The 16179-nt window shown below is 40.6% G+C and overlaps 1 protein-coding gene and 1 long non-coding RNA gene across 12 annotated transcripts in view; one reads left to right on the top strand and one right to left on the bottom strand.

The window, feature by feature from the left end:
* Positions 1-7017, bottom strand: part of CCDC66 (coiled-coil domain containing 66) — a 63562-nt gene extending 56545 nt beyond the window's left edge. For 7 of the 10 annotated variants that reach the window (XM_066246124.1, XM_066246125.1, XM_066246126.1 and 4 more), the window contains exons 1-3: positions 6942-7017; positions 4202-4266; positions 2965-2990 (exon numbers count right to left, since the gene is read on the bottom strand). In XM_066246124.1, coding sequence (XP_066102221.1) covers positions 2965-2990; positions 4202-4266; positions 6942-6952 — 102 coding nt within the window. In that variant the 5' untranslated portion in view covers positions 6953-7017. Of the gene's footprint in view, positions 1-2964; positions 2991-4201; positions 4267-6922 lie in introns of all 10 variants that reach the window. The other 3 variants (XM_066246132.1, XM_066246130.1, XM_066246131.1) reach the window with 3 other exon arrangements.
* Positions 7018-7045: 28 nt separating this feature from the next.
* LOC136314756 (uncharacterized) lies at positions 7046-15764 on the top strand. Of its 2 annotated transcripts, XR_010727360.1 has the most exons (4): positions 7046-7259; positions 11353-11686; positions 14728-14861; positions 15198-15764. It is a non-coding gene; the product is annotated as an uncharacterized lncRNA (long non-coding RNA). The 2 variants fall into 2 exon arrangements; XR_010727359.1 differs by having other exon boundaries at positions 7062-7259; positions 14728-15764.
* Positions 15765-16179: the final 415 nt, after the last annotated feature.

Genomic DNA, 16179 nt, shown 5'->3' with positions numbered 1-16179 from the left:
CATTACCACAGATTAAAAATGCAAGAGTGATGATGAGAGAATTAGGAAAGGACACTGACTACACGTTCAACTTGATGATGATGAGACAGAGTTCAGCTGTGCTTAGAAAGCACACCACGAAGATGACAATAATTCAACCTGGGAGGAGGGCAAACAACTGTAGGCAGGGGTTCTAGTTACTCAGGAGCTTATCCCAGTGGAAAAAAAGAAAAGCACTATGAAGAGAGAATTCATGAATAACATTTAAAAAAAAATTCAACACACAGCTCCAGAATTGTGAGATTTGAGAGATTAAAAAAACTGATTAAAACAAAAAAGGTAGACAAATACCACTGACACAGGGTTTTATCTTTTGCAAAGAAAAAAACGAGAATCTCAGCAAATTCCATAAATAAGGGAAGAGAAACTCCCTGAAATAAAATCAATATAGGACTTAGACTACATCAGTTTTCCAGCTTTACTGAGCTATAATTGACAATTTAAAAATTCTGTTTGATGTATGTACATACATACATTTGGTATATGTATACATTGTGAAATAATCACCACAATCAAACTAATTAACATCTCCATCACCTCACGATGATCATTTGTCAGTATTTTGGAGTTCCAAGAGGAATAAATCCAAAAAGTCTGCTTTAAGACAGTAAATAATTTAAAATAAACATCATCTGAGACTATTAGTTACTCTGAGGAAAAGAAAAGAATTTTAGAACATCCCTAGATCACGGATAGAATCTTGTAATGATTCTACCAAAAGTCTGTGACTAGTTCCTTAGTTTATTATAGGAATGAAAGAGTATCCCTAAATGTTCTAAATTGGTTAAAAAGACAATGAACTGTCTTCACAAATGTGTTGTAAATAGCAAGTTCATTAAAGACAACAATGGAAGAGGGAACAAATGAGAGAGTAGAGGCTAGGGAAGATAGAAAATAACTATTACAGGTGGCTTTTTATCTAGAAGCTTGAAAAGGGGCACTGTACCTGTTAATCTGACTCGAATAAAAATAGGTGCAATATTTTAACAGGGCAGGGCCAGAAAAAAAATATAGTCTGTTGTCTATCATTAAAGGAACATACAACATATGTAACTATATACCATATAAAGAAAAAAATAATTTTTATTGGTAGCTTATGGAATTACTCTGATCACCACCCATTTATCAAGTAATTGATATGCTGGATACTAAAGCAACTTCTCCTCCTTGATTAAACCTGGAAGAAATAGCAAAAACATTAAGGGGTCAGAGTTGAAAAGTCCCACATCATCCATAGGGTTCTATTCAAAGCCATGCAAGAAAAACTTAAAGATGCTGCAAAGATAAAGGAGAAAAGAGTTACAGTAAGTTATAAAAGAGCAGAGTAGAGATTTCTGCTGATATTAATCTAAAACTATAAAAAAACAGGGTCCAAGAAAAGTAGTGGTATCAAACATTTTTTTAAAGTGATAATGTAGCCTGACCAGGCGGTGGCGCAGTGGATAGAGCATCGGATTGGGATGCAGAGGACCCACCCAAGTTCGAGACCTCGAGGGCGGCAACTTGAGCACGGACTCATCTGGTTTAAGTGAAAGCCCACCAGCTTGAACCCAAGGTCACTGGCTCCAGCAAGGGCTTACTTGGTCTGCTGAAGGCCCGTGGTCAAGGCACATATGAGAAAGCAATCAATGAACAACTAAGGTGTTGCAACACGCAACAAAAAACTATTGATTGATGCTTCTCATCTTTCTCCGTTCCTGTCTGTCTGTCCCTGTCTATCCCTCTCTCTGACTCACTCTCTGTCTCTGTAAATAAATAAATAAATAAGTTTAAAGTGATAATGTAATTTTATAGAAAAAGGCACAATGGGTTCCTGATAAAAAAATATATAATTTAAAAGGAAAATCATCATTAAGCTCAAGTGTGATCTCTTAAAAAGGAAAGCTAATGCATAGAACAATGTGCGAATCAAATATACCCTTTTGGTGTGGAAAAACGGTATGAGCATGGCAATGTAAAGAACAGCATAAAGAACATAGCCAATTATGTATGCTGACGGGGGGGGGCTGAAAATATCAGGAGGAACATTTTGTAAAGTTTATGACTCTCTATACCCCTATACTGTACCCCTGAAACTAATATAAAATAATGCTGAATGTCAACTATAATTAAAAAATAAAATTTTAGCCTGACCAGGCGGTGGCACAGTGGAGAGCGTCGGCCTGGGATGCAGAGGACCCGGGTTCAAAACCTAAGATTGCCAGCCTAAGCGCGGGCTCATACGGCTTGAGCGTGGGGTCGCTGGCTTGAGCCCAAAGGTTGCTGACTTGAAGCCCAAGGTCGCTGGTTTGAGCAAGGGGTCACTCACTCTGCTGTAGACCCTTGGCCAAGGCACATATGAAAAAGCAATCAATGAACAACTAAGGTGCTGCAATGAATGGATGTGTCTCATTTCTCTCACTTCCTATTTGTCCCTATCTGTCCCCCCTCTCTGTCTCTCTCACAAAATAAATAAAATTTTAAAAGTGAAATAAGTATGAAAAGAAAAATATTTTTAAAATATGTATTTTTAAACATCTTGAGAACAGTACTATCCAGTAGAGTAGCTATTAAATGTTTTATATTAAAAATTCACTTCCTTAATCAAACTTGCCACATTTTAAGTGCTTAATAACCACCCATGACGAGTGGCTGGCTACCATCCTGGACAACACTAATTTCAGAACATTTCAGAACACCCCATCAATGTAGAAAGCTTTATTAGATAGCAGTGACCTAGAGAAAAGGGTTCTAAAAGACTTTTACAATGGAAAAATTATGATTCCATTTTTGTGAGAGGACCAGCCTAAAAATAAGAAAATTATAACCTCTCACAATTTTTAACCCCTTATGATATTTTGACACAAATTATTTTCAAACCTGTGTAAAGAAAATCACATTTTACATTTGAAAACAGGTCAGGTTAAAGTCATTTATTTGGCTTACCTTAACAGAAATTTTTGATTTATGTTCTACAAAAGAAAAAAAAAATTACTAAACTATCAACCGAAAACACACTAAGGCAGTTAAAAAAAATTTTTAATTAACATTGTTTTAAGACATTAAGTAGAAACATTAACCCCCAAAGCATTGACTTTAGGTCCTGTTTGAATGTTGTTTTAGAGTGTTGTTCAAGTATTTCTATTTTTTTTCCCCCAAGGTAAAACTATAAACAAATCAGGGAAAAAAAATTAATGTGAATGAGAAGACTACCAAAGTATACTCTGAGTTTTAAAACTAATACTTAAGCCTGATTAGGTGGTGGTGTAGTGGATATAGCATCGGCCTGGGATGCAGAGGACCCAAGGTTCAAAACCTCAAGGTCGCCAGCTTGAGCATAGGCTCATCTGGCTTGGGCATGGGAGTCACTGGCTTGAGTGTAGGATCTTAGACATGAGCCCCTGGTTGCTGGCTTGAGCAAGGGGTCACTGGCTTGGCTGTAGCCCCCTAGTCAAGGTACATATGAGAAAGCAATCAATGAACAACAAAAGTGCTACAACGAAGAATTTATGCTTCTCATCTCTCTCCCTTCCTGTCTGTCCATCCCTATCAGTCCTTTTTTTCTCTTTGACTCTCTCGCTAAAAAACAAACAAAAACTAATACTTAAAATGACTTTAGCAATTTTGTTCTCAAACAATATATTCTTTACATGCACAGAACATCATTACATTTTCACCTTGATTATTCATTAGGCCAGTGGTTGGCAAACCATGGCTCATGAGCCACATGTGGCTTTTTGGCCCCTTCAGTGTGAATCTTCCACAAAATACCACGTGTGGGCACTACCTCAATAAGAAATGTACCTACCTATATAGTTTTAAAAATTTGGCTCTCAAAAGAAATTTCAATCGTTGTACTGTTGATCTTTGGCTCTGTTGACTCATGAGTTTGCTGACCACACTGCATTAGGCAATAAGGATATGTGCTATATGCAAATATAATAAAGAAATATATAACACATGAAATGTATTAGAACATTAAGTTTTTATGAATACTGACAGTGGTAAACAGTGATGTAATCTGACTTGGCTAAAAATAAATTTGAGCAAATTAGGGTAACAGCTTTGTTCAAAGTAGTACTTAAACATCACTCTATCACAAGCAAAAAGTCTGTTAAACTAGTATAAATTTTATGTAGGAATTTAAAAGGTTAGCATTTTAGATTTCAGTAACACAGCATACCATAAGGAGACAATATTAGCTTGGTTTTTCCATCCAAAAACTCAGTTTTGAGCTTTAAACCATCTCTGAAAAATAAAAGAAAGTTGTATGTAAGAAAAAGGAACACTTTAAATAGCCAAAACCGCTTGCTCGTTTGAATCTAGAAAGTAAATCTGTTCTTTTGAAATGATACAGGAATGTTGTAAATATTGAACCATTCTTTTAATTAAAAACCTTTTTTTGGCCCTGGCTGGTTGGCTCAGCAGTAGAGCGTCGGCCTGGCGTGTGGGGGACCCGGGTTTGATTCCCGGCCAGGGCACATAGGAGAGGCGCCCATTTGCTTCTCCACTCCCCACTCCCTCCTTCCTCTCTGTCTCTCTCTTCCCCTCCCGCAGCCAAGGCTCCATTGGAGCAAAGTTGGCCCAGGCACTGGGGATGGCTCCTTGGCCTCTGCCCCAGGCGCTAGAGTGGCTCTGGTCGCGGCAGAGCGACGCCCCGGAGGGGCAGAGCATCGCCCCCTGGTGGGCAGAGCGTCACCCCCTGGTGGGCGTGTCGGGCGCATGCGGAGTCTCTCTGGCTGTCTCTCCCCGTTTCCAGCTTCAGAAAAAAAAAAGAAAAAAAAAACAACCTTTTTTTTTAGGCCCTGGCCAGTTGGCTCAGCGGTAGAGCGTCCGCCTGGCGTGCAGGAGTCCCCAGTTCGATTCCCGGCCAGGGCACACAGGAGAAGCGCCCATCTGCTTCTCCACCCCTCCCCTCTCCTTCCTCTCTGTCTCTCTCTTCCCCTCCCGCAGCCAAGGCTCCATTGGAGCAAAGATGGCCTGGGTGCTGAGGATGGCTCCATGGCCTCTGCCTCAGGCGCTAGAACGGCTCTGGTGGCGACAGAGCAACGACCCCTGGTGGGCGTGCCGGCTGGATCCCGGTTGGGCGCATGCAGGAGTCTGTCTGACTGCCTCCCCATTTCCAGCTTCAGAAAAATACAAAAACAAATAAACACCTTTTCAACCCAAGATAAAGCTAAAAACTAGAGGGAGAACATTCTTGAAACTTTTCAATAATACAAAGAATTTGTTCTCTTTAACCTGAAACTTCACATTGTTACCGGTAAGTAACAAATAAATTCACTTATCACACTATCATTTAACTCTTACAATTCTAGACTGGAAAAAATAATGCTATTACCAAAACTCCTCACTTAAGTTAAAGGTGCAAAACGTATCTACCACTTATCAGTTTCACGGTGATTTTATGACTAACACAATGCTAGAGCACTATTGAAAATGAGCTATAGGCCCTGCCCGGTTGGCTCAGCGGTAGTGTGTCGGCCTGGCGTGCGGGGGACCCAGGTTCGATTCCCGGCCAGGGCACATAGGAGAAGCGCCCATTTGCTTCTCCACCCCTCCCCCTTTCCTCTCTGTCTCATTCTTCCCCTCCCGCAGCCCAGGCTCCATTGGAGCAAAGATGGCCCGGGCGCTGGGGATGGCTCCTTGGCCTCTGCCCCAGGCGCTAGAGTGGCTCTGGACACCCCGGAGGGGCAGAGCATCGCCCCCTGGTGGGCATGCCGGGTGGATCCCGGTGGGCGCATGCGGGAGTCTGTTGGACTGTCTCTCCCCGTTTCCAGCTTCAGAAAAATACAAAAAAAAAAAAAAAAAAAAAAGAAAGAAAGAAAAAGAAAAGAAAATGAGCTATAACATTGCCACCGAGGTTATTCACTGCTTGTTGAGCACACAGTTCCACTCTATTTTGAATATTTTAACTAACACACATTCACATTTACTGCCACTTTTGTTACTATCACAACAGTAATAAACTGTGGCTATGTTTTATTTGTGTCAAATCAAAGATCACAAAGTAACAGTAAGCACTGCCAATAAACTTGTACACCTGTTAAAGCCCTAATAAAAAACTCCTTTAAAAAACAAGTTCACAAAGTTAATTTGTTTCAAATTAAAAAAAAAAAAAAGCTAAAAAATAAAGTGGTACAAAAGTGACTTCCAAGAGACAAAATCAAGTTGAGCGGGCCACAGGAGAGGCTGGGAAGGGTCTGATTAGGATCACGAAATATGAGGTGTGGCTGCAGTACGGGAAATCCAATTACCTCAATGTATTTATTAAGATAAAACAGGGGGAAATGGGCTTTAAAAAGGCTTCCCTGTGCAAGGATACGAAGAGTTCGTGTTTACGTTGATGAAACAAAAAGACCTTGAATGTAGAAAGTATTTGTTTAGCAATACCGCACGGTAAATTTCTTCAGGGGCCGACTGTCCTGCAATTTTTCTATCCCCAAATTCTGGGAGCAAAATGTTTATTTGCTAAATGACATGCAGTAGTCTGAGTTTGGTGACTTTTCATCTGGAGGGCCTCCGCGTGCCGGGCCCCGCACGATCTGCAGGCTCCAAAGGCAGGGTCGCCAAGAGCCGGAGCCAGAACCGGGACTTCTCCCGGACCGCACAGCGTCCTCTCCCTCCGGCCTCCCCAGTTCCGGCTACTCCGCCACGCCTCCCCCCTCCCCCCTGAGGCCGATGAGGGGGCTGGAAAGGAGGTCTCCACAGTTTTTAATTCAATTAGGGAGTGGAAAAGAGAGGGCTGCGCACGGGGTGGGGGGTGATAAAGGCCGAACCGGCTCCTTGCGCCCTTCACCTCAGGGAGGCCGGCACTGCCACTTCGAGGACCGCAGGCCCGGAAAGTTCTCGGCCAAGGACCCCCGGGCCGACCCAGCCTCGCCCCCTTGCTGGTGATGCCCACCTTTCTCGCCGCAGCTTACCCCAAGTTCATGGCCTGACCTCTCGCTTTCTCCACAGAACGCTCAAGACCCTTGTGTACGTCGTTGCCGCGGCGGATCAACAAACCCTGCGCGGATTGGATACAGAGAGCCCGGCCGCTGGGAGGGAGGGCCCATCAGGGCTGGCTTTGCTGACGGGTGTGCTCATTGTGGGCAGAGCTGCCGGAGTGACGGGCTTCCTTGGCCAGGCCCGGCTGGGGCTTCTGGTCCAAACACTGGGATGATGGAGACCTTCGTTCCTCGGAATTGTATCGCGCCTCAGAGTTCAAGCCTCAGAGAAGTGCCTCGGCCCAGGTGGAGGTAGCAAAAATAGGGAGAAACAAAAAGCAAAAACGGTTTTAGGAAATTAACATTTTCTGTGTTTTGTATTCGGAAGCTTGTTTAAGTATATAATGTCAGAGGGGTACTGGGAAGAAGCTACTAGGGCGGGTTCAGGGTATGTCACATTGTAGCAATAATTACAGATGCTCAGTAAATTTGGCTCTTACGTGCCAGACATGAATCTAAGTGCCTTAAGTCTATTACTTAAGCTTTACAACATTACCTTGAGGCACAGAGAAGTTCAGCAACTTGTCCAGGGTCACTGACTATCAAGCATTTAACCCCAGAGTATATGATCCAGTTTAGTGTTATATGAATCTAACTCCTAAATCCTTCAAGTCTTAATTTAAACTCATCTGGAATGCATTAGCGGGTAAATTAGGAACCCTTTCTCTGAACTCCCCAAACGCTGCCCTTTGAATCAGGATATTCACTTACGAGCCTGTATCAGAGTGACCCTCACAGGGTCAGACAGTTGGTGTCATACACCTCTGTAGCCACAGCACCTGGCGCTGAGCAATACAGGCAGTAAATATTTCTTAAATGAACGAACAGCAAAAACAAAAAATGCCAACAACTTAATAAAATTCGACTGCCCCTAGAGTATAATGCAGTTACTAAAAGTTCACAGTATTTTTCATCTATCTTCTCTTAAGTGATTTTTACAACTTGTAATTGTAATAAATTAGGCACATTGAATTCTCTTGGTACATTCAGGGAAAACTCAGAGATATTTTGATATTCACTATATACCCGGACTCTGGAGGATATACTTAAACATTTGCTAACTTACTTGACTGAATAAATGAAGAAGTGCCAATGTACATTTGATTCCATGTTGGGTTTTTGGTTTTGTTTTGTTGTGTTTTTCTCTTTTTTTTTGAGGGATACTTAATTATGCATAGAAAAAAAGGTTAAAAGAATTTATTTTATTTTGTATTTTTCTGAAGCTGGAAACGGGGAGAGACAGTCAGACAGACTCCCGCATGCGCCGGGAATCGAACCTGGGTCCCCCGCACGCCAGGCCGACGCTCTACCGCTGAGCCAACCGGCCAGGGCCAGTTAAAAGAATTTAAAGCAACATATTAACAGTATATTCTGGGAGGTAGAGTGGTATGACTAAGTTTTTTATTTTGTTTCTAACTTACTATTAAAATGTTTAAATAAACAAAAAATAACAGAATGGTATAATAAACATCTACATATCCTCTACCTAGATTTGACAATTGTTAATGTTTTGCTACATTTGCTTTCTCTTTCTCTCCCTTTCTCTCTACACAGGAGCAGGCAGGCAAACCTATATAACACCCACACACACACACACACTCAAACACACAATCTTTTTTTGCATCACTATTTACAAGTAAGTTGCAGACATTGTAACACTTCATCCTTTAACATTAAAGCATGTATCTCCTAAGAATGAGACATTCTCCTGTATAACCACAGCATTACTGGTGGGATTCAGCAGGTTTGCACCAGTTGGACAAAACCAATACCTAATTTTTTGTTGAGTTCGGTGAACCGGTTGTTAAAATGGCACTTGTAATCAGGGTTCTCTTTAAGATGGGGGCCTGGGCAGCGGCCCAATGTGGAAATCACAAATTTACATTCCTTACTCTTTTTTAACGTTCATCTGTGCAATAGCGTATTCTAAGCTAACATAGTAATGTTCATTCCGTCCATAGGTGAAAAAAATTACAAGTGAGGACACCAAGAACAGTTTTATTGTTTTTTGTCAGGTATTATTTAATATTTTTTCATTAATATTTTAAAACTCTTATAATCTAGTTTTGTGCACCTCTTTTATTCTTATTTAAGTATTAAGTGCATAAGATAATAAACTACCTTTCAGTATATCTTTTTTTATACTTAAAGGGTCATTAGAGTAGAGACCAGTTGTTAAACTATTTGAACCCCACCATGCATGGCATTATTATTACACCTAAGAAAGTTCACGATGTCATGATAACATCAAACATTCTGTCCCTATTTATATTTCATCTCTGTTTAACTTTCCCACTTGTCCTAATAATATCGTATAGCCTTTTATTTAGGAAGCAAGAGCCAATGAAAACATAATATATTTATTAATAAAAGCTTACCCTTTACAATTTTTTTACTCTAGAAATATCTATAACAAAGTTTTCCACTTAAACCATTTTTAACTGTACAATTCACTGGCACAATGTTGTGCAACTATCATCAGTATTTATTTCTAAAACTTTTTCATTACTTCAAATAGAATTAAGCAATAACTCTAAACCTCCATTCCCGCAACCCCCTGGTAACTTCTAATCTCATTTCTGTCTCTTTGTGAATTAGTATATTCTAGAAATTTTATGTAAGTGGAAGCATATAATATTTGTCCTTTTGTGTCTGGTTTCTTTCACTTAGCATAATACTCAAGGTTGATCTGTGTTGTAGTGTATATCAGAACTTCATTCCTTTTTATGGCCAAATAGTATTTCATTGCATATATATATATATATATACACACACACACACACACACACACACACACACACACCACATTTATCTATTCTTCTGTTGATGGGCACTTGGGTTATTTCCACATTTTAGCTATTGTGAATAATGCTGCAGTGAATATTAGTGAACAAGTATCTATTTGAATACCTATGTATTTGTCAGGGTTCTCCAGTGAAACAGAACCAATAGTGTGTGTTGTGTGTGTCGGGGGGGGGGGAGAGATTTTAAAAAGAAATGCTTTCTTTAAAATGACAGTAGGTTTTGAACATTTTTTACTGAACAAGTGAAGAGAGCTGTAACTCATTTGGTTGTCTGTGATTCCCCGGACTTTAACTTTCAATTATGTCAAATTTAAGGGCAATGCAAAACCTTCCTAAGATAATAAATGTATGTTTTGCTCATCACAAAGTAAACTAACATATCCCACTGCTGCCACACACACACACACAAAATAAACAAACATAATTATGATTATTTGAACTATTTATATCAGTAAGAAAGCATAAGAAAAATATCTTCATAGGCTTTTATTTTTCTTAGCCATCTAAACCCCAGATGTGAAAATCATTTCCTTCTTTAAATTCTGTGTGTATTTTATCTCTATATGAGTAAGCCTGTTTTGTCATGGAAACTGCTGCCTTTACCAAGTCTCCAATAAGGTAGCTTTAAGTTAAAATCATGTTTTTATTTTGCTTCCAAGGGTTTGTATCAGGCTGGGTCCAATCGGGAGAGAAGTCACACCATAACTTGAACAGGGAAAGTTTAATATAAGAATTATTAACCATCACAGGGGATTGATGTAATGAGAGAGTAGCTAGTAAAAAATAAAGAGAACTCTAAAAAACACAGGAATAACATATACAAGAAGAAGATTAGATAGCGCACTCAAGGGTTAACCCCTCTGCTCCCTAAGACTGAGATCCAGACCTTACTGAAGGCTTGTTCCTCTCCAAGGTACTGGAGGAATCTCTTCAAGGAGGTGTCTCATCAGGGACACTCCACTACAAAACTTGCTGGGGAAACTGCTGGTGACTGTGTGCTGTTGGTCACTATGCTCTACATAAGTTGAGTACTGAGGAAGCCTTGTGTGCTGGGGACTGGCCACTGGGAAGGCTGCCCATGCAGTAGAAGCTAGGGACTGGGGAAGCCTCACTGACTGTGGAGCTGGATTCTAAGGAGCCTGGCTAGTAAACGCACTAGACTCAGGAACACAAGGACTCTTTCTTCCTGCAGTCTCTCCAGCCCTCTACTGAGAAAGCTTGACATCCTGTTGGCTACAAAGGAAAAATACTTAAAGGGTCCAGATCTATTTTTATGGAGTAGACATAAAGTATAAGTTTGAAGCTGAGTCAAAAAAATTGATTACTGCAGAATTATAGATTTGATCTACCATGGCTTTCATTAATACCATGAACTTAATACCAATAAAATCATTTCTTAACCAAGAACTACATAATAGTGAGGTTCATTCCATGATCTGATGGACATTGAATACTAATTGATTTACAGGTATGAATACAGCATGTTCTTCTTGAAAGAATTATATATTTCAGGTGTTTTTGTTGTTGTTTGTTGTTTTAAGTGAGAAGAGGAAAGATAGTAAGACAGATTCCTGCATGTGCCCTGACCAGGATTCACTGGGCAAGCCCCATCTGGGAGTGATGCTGGAATCAACCATTTTTAAGGACCTGAGGATGATGCTCAGACCAACAAGCTATTTTCAGCACCTGGGGCTGATGCTTAAACCACTCAAGCCACTGGCTGCAAAAGAAGAAGAGGGAGAGAAGGGGTGAGAAAGAAGGAGAGAAGCAGATGCTCACTTCTCCTGTGTGCCCTCACCAGGAATTGAACCCAGGACATTTATAACCCATGTTGATGCTCTAACTGCTGGGCCAACCAGCCAAGGCCTATTTCAGGTATTTTTACAGATTGCTGTCCCTTTGTTTAACAGCACTCTCCATATTATAGGCTATTTATATAATCAATTTATATTTTTAATAAAAATTGACTTTAAAAATTACATATAGTAAAATGCACAGATCTTAAGCATAAAATTTAAAAAGTTTTGGTAAATTTATTCACCCATTTAAATATCACCTCAATCACAATATAGAGCATTTCTGTGAACCTACACTCCCCCCACCTGAAGTTCTCTCAGAATCCCTTCTATGAATCCCCACCCCTGTCTCTAGGTAATCACTGTTCCAAATTCTATCACCACAGATTTGTTTAGCCTTGTTCTAAAATGTCACATAAATGGAACCCTGCAAGGTATAGTCTTCTGAGTCTGTTCTCTTTCACTTAGCACAATCTCTGTAAGTCACCATGTTGTGCAAGTATGGAAGTCTGTTATGTCTTGTTACTGAGTAGTGTTCCATTGTATGAATATATGACAACCTGTTGACTATTTGGATAATTTCTAGTTTAGGTTTGTTGTGGAAAAAAGCTCTGAACACTTCTGCACAAGTCTTTTTGTAGACATATGTTTTCCTTTTTCATGGCCAAATACTTGATAGGAATTGCTGACTTACAGGGCAGATGTTTTAAATTTTTTATTAGAAACTACCAGACGTTTCCCAGAAAAGTTTTACTTCAGAGTCCCAATGTATGAGGATGGGGTCCTAGTAGCTTCACATCTTTACCAACATTTGATACTGTTGGTTTTTATTGTTTTTTGTTGTTGTTTGTTTGTTTTTTTAAGTGAGAGGAAGGAAAATAGAGAGACAGACTCCTGCCTGTGTCCTGACTGGGATCTACCGGGCAACCCTCATCTAGGGCCAATGCTTAAACCAACCAAGCCACTGGCTGTGAGACAGGAAGAGAGAGAGAAGGGGTAGATGGAGGGTAAGAGAAACAGATGGTCGCTTCGTGTGTGTTCCCTGACCGGAGATCAAACCCGGGATGTTCACATGCCAGGCTGACACTCTATCCACTGAGTCAACTAGCCAGAGTCTTTATTTATTTATTTTTTAAAAAATCTTTTATTTATTAATTTTAGAGAGAAAGAGAGAGAAACATTGGTTTGTCATTCCACTTATTTATGCATTTATTGGTTGATTCTTGTATGTGTTCTGATTGGGGACTGAACCCGCAACCTTGGCATATTGGGATGACACTCTGAGCTACCCAGCCAGGGTGGTCTTATCAATTTTTATTTTTATTTATTTTTTTAAATTTTATTTATTCATTTTAGAGGGGAGAGAGAGAGACAGAGAAGGAGAGAGAGAGACAGAGAGGGAGAGAATGGAGAGAGAGACAGAGAGAGAAGGTGGGGAGGAGCTGGAAGCATCAACTCCCATATGTGCCTTGACCAGGTAAGCCCAGGGTTTCGAACCGGTGACCTCAGCATTTCCAGGTCGACGCTTTATCCACTGCGCCACCACAGGTCAGGCTATCAATTTTTAATTTTAGCCATTCTAGTGTATATGAAATGGCATCTCATTGTGATTTTAATCTGCATTTCCTTGATGACTAATAATTTTGAATGCATTCATTCAGTTTTTATAGAGTTTGCAAGGAGAAGCCCCAGTATCTCCATGGGGGGTTCTGTTAAATTCACTTCTGGCAGGTGCACTCTTCCAGTTCATCAGGCATACTGAAACATTTCTGACTGACCGGAGGTGGCAGTGCACCACTCAGGCTGAACTTATACCAGAATAATAATATGTATATTGAGCACCTGCAGTTAGCCCAGGGTCATCTTGATTAATGGTGAACTGTGTAGCTGTGAAGCCTGCTGCTGTCAGGACTACCTAGAACCCCTTTTCACAGTCAATGCCTAACACCCCCAGCTGTTGACTTCTTTGGTTTTCTTTATAAGAAGACTTCAGCAAACTCACCTATATATTATACAAAATAAGTAAAACCCTGACTTGGAAAGTTGTCTTCTAGGCTGTTTGCTATGGCTATCCTTGACACTGTTCAAAGACTTTTTTTAGAAATACGTAAAATTCCTGTATCCTACATTTGTGGACTTCACTTTTCCTTTTTACACACCATCACTGTTGAGCAGTGTTTGTGATTCATTTGTGAGCGCTGCTCTACAGAGCAAGTTAATTATCAGTCTTCTTTGTTTGAGGAGCAGATGATACAAACCAAAGGACTGATACATTAGACAAAAGCAAAAAATATATATATATATATTATGCGAGAGGCAGGACGCAGTGACAGAGAGATAGACTCCTGCATGCACCCCTACCAGGATCCACCAGGCAAGTCCCTACCAGGTGATGCTGTACCCAGCTGGGCCAAAGCTCCGTTGCTCAGAAACTGAGATATTTCAGCACCTGAGGCTGAAGCCATGGAGCCATCCTCAGCACCCGGGGTCAACTTTGTTTGAACCAATTGAACCATGGCTGTGGGAGAAGAAGAGAGAGAGAGAATAGGGAGAGGGGGTAGGGTGGAGAAGCAAATGGTTTTTTCTCCTGTGTGCCCTGACCAGGAATCAAACCTAGGACTTCCATATGTCAGGCCAATGCCCTACTGCTCAGCCAACTGGCCAGGGCCAACAAAAGCAAAATTAAATAAGTAATTTGTTCAGGTGTGAAAAGATGAAGGTCTTAATTGGGCAATTCCAAAAGAAATTCCAAAAGAGCAGAGGAAGAAGAGAAAGAAAACCACTACAGGATTAAGTCAATTAATGATCTCTGACCTCAGCTTAGATGAACTGTCTAAGGTTACTTTCCGTTCATAAGTAGATGATTTTACCTTATCCTCAATCTCTCTCCACGCTCACTGATAAATTCTAAAAAATACTTGTTGAAAGGAGATACATTAAAATTGCTACAAACCAATGACTGCCTGCTTGAAAAGGAATCATATAAAATGAAATAATGCTACATCTAAATGTGTACAGAGTCTTATAATTTATATATTATCTTAGACATACCAAAAAAAGGGGCCCACCGAAGGTAGGCTTCCCCCTCATTCCTCTAAGGGAGGGTTCAATCTCTTCCAGCCCTGCTCCAGCCACCTATGACCTAACCTTGCCCAGAATGCTGGGGTTTGCCACTGAAGGCTGAAGGTGCCCAGGGCTGTCGGCCCCATCTACGACACTGTGGACGAACCTAGGGTATTTCTTCCTAGAAGCAGGTAAACTGATCTCACTTGCACAAGGGCCACTTAACTATGTCTTGCCTGAAGTCAGGTTTTTTTATTCTTCCCTTGAAGATCTCTGTTGTGGATGTGGATAGTCCTATTTTCTGCTGCTTTGTTTAATATATAGTGTTTCCTTTATTCCTCCTACCTCAAGGCCCCACTCATATTTCAGGCTGGGACCTACTCCTAATTTAGAGCTCTCTTTCCCCCTTTTGCCAACTTCTATTATGAATTTACCTTTGCCACCCAGCTTAGTGTATCCCAAGGTTCTCTTTACCATGCCACAGTCACAGAGCTCCAGGGAAAAGCAACCTGGTCTCATCTCTCCAGGCAGAGGAGAACAGAAGCTCCATCTCCACATATGCTGCAGATGGATTTTCCAGTCTACTTGAATCATTACCAGCTAGAAGCAGCTGTCATTGGGACTTGGACATGAGCTGCAAAGTATAGAATTTTGACAACAATTCCAGTGCCATGTGAACTTTTCCTGGATGTGGACTTTTCCTGGACTCCTGCTCCTTGTGACAGCTCCTAACGGACTGAGCTGGGTTGGGTTGCATTTGCAGGAATTTGGCATGGTGTTGGGGCCCACTTGGACTTGGTGAACATGTTAAGGACACTACTCTTTTATGGATTCTTGCTGTATTGGCCAAGTGTTTGCTTAAAGGCTTTAATCACTATAAAAAATAAATAGAAGACTGGATAAAGAAGATGTGGCACATATACACTATGGTATACTACTCAGCCATAAGAAATGATGACATCAAATCATTTACAACAAAATGGTGGGATCTTGATAACATTATATGGAGTGAAATAAGTAAATCAGAAAAAAACAAGAACTGCATGATTCCATACATTGGTGGGACATAAAAACGAGACTAAGAGACATGGAAAAGAGCGTGGTGGTTGGGGGGGGGGGAGGGAAGAAGGGAGAGGGGGAGGGGGAGGGGCACAAAGAAAACTAGATAGAAGGTGATAGAGGACAATCTGACGTTGGGTGATGGGTATGCAACATAATTGAAGGACAAGATAACCTGGACATGTTTTCTTTGAATATATGTACCCTGATTTATTGATGTCACCCCATTAAAATTAATAAAAATTTATTTATAAAAAAGGGGGGCCCCACTATTATTAGTTTAATGTTTCACAGCAACAAAGGAGAGGTTAGCTGGGCAGCTCTGAGTCTTAAATTTTGGGGGAAATCTCTTTCGTAACAAGGCTATAATAATAGAGATCTCTCCACTCATTCCTCAAGATGAAGTTGATAGAATGGAGACTTCTTCAGCAGCCAATATATTTTTTTACC

This window comes from Saccopteryx bilineata, chromosome 10 (genome assembly GCF_036850765.1).
Source record: "Saccopteryx bilineata isolate mSacBil1 chromosome 10, mSacBil1_pri_phased_curated, whole genome shotgun sequence".
In the NCBI taxonomy this organism is placed as follows: domain Eukaryota; kingdom Metazoa; phylum Chordata; class Mammalia; order Chiroptera; family Emballonuridae; genus Saccopteryx; species Saccopteryx bilineata.
The sequence above is the reverse complement of the archived record's forward strand: the minus strand, read 5'-3'. Positions and strand labels throughout refer to the sequence as shown.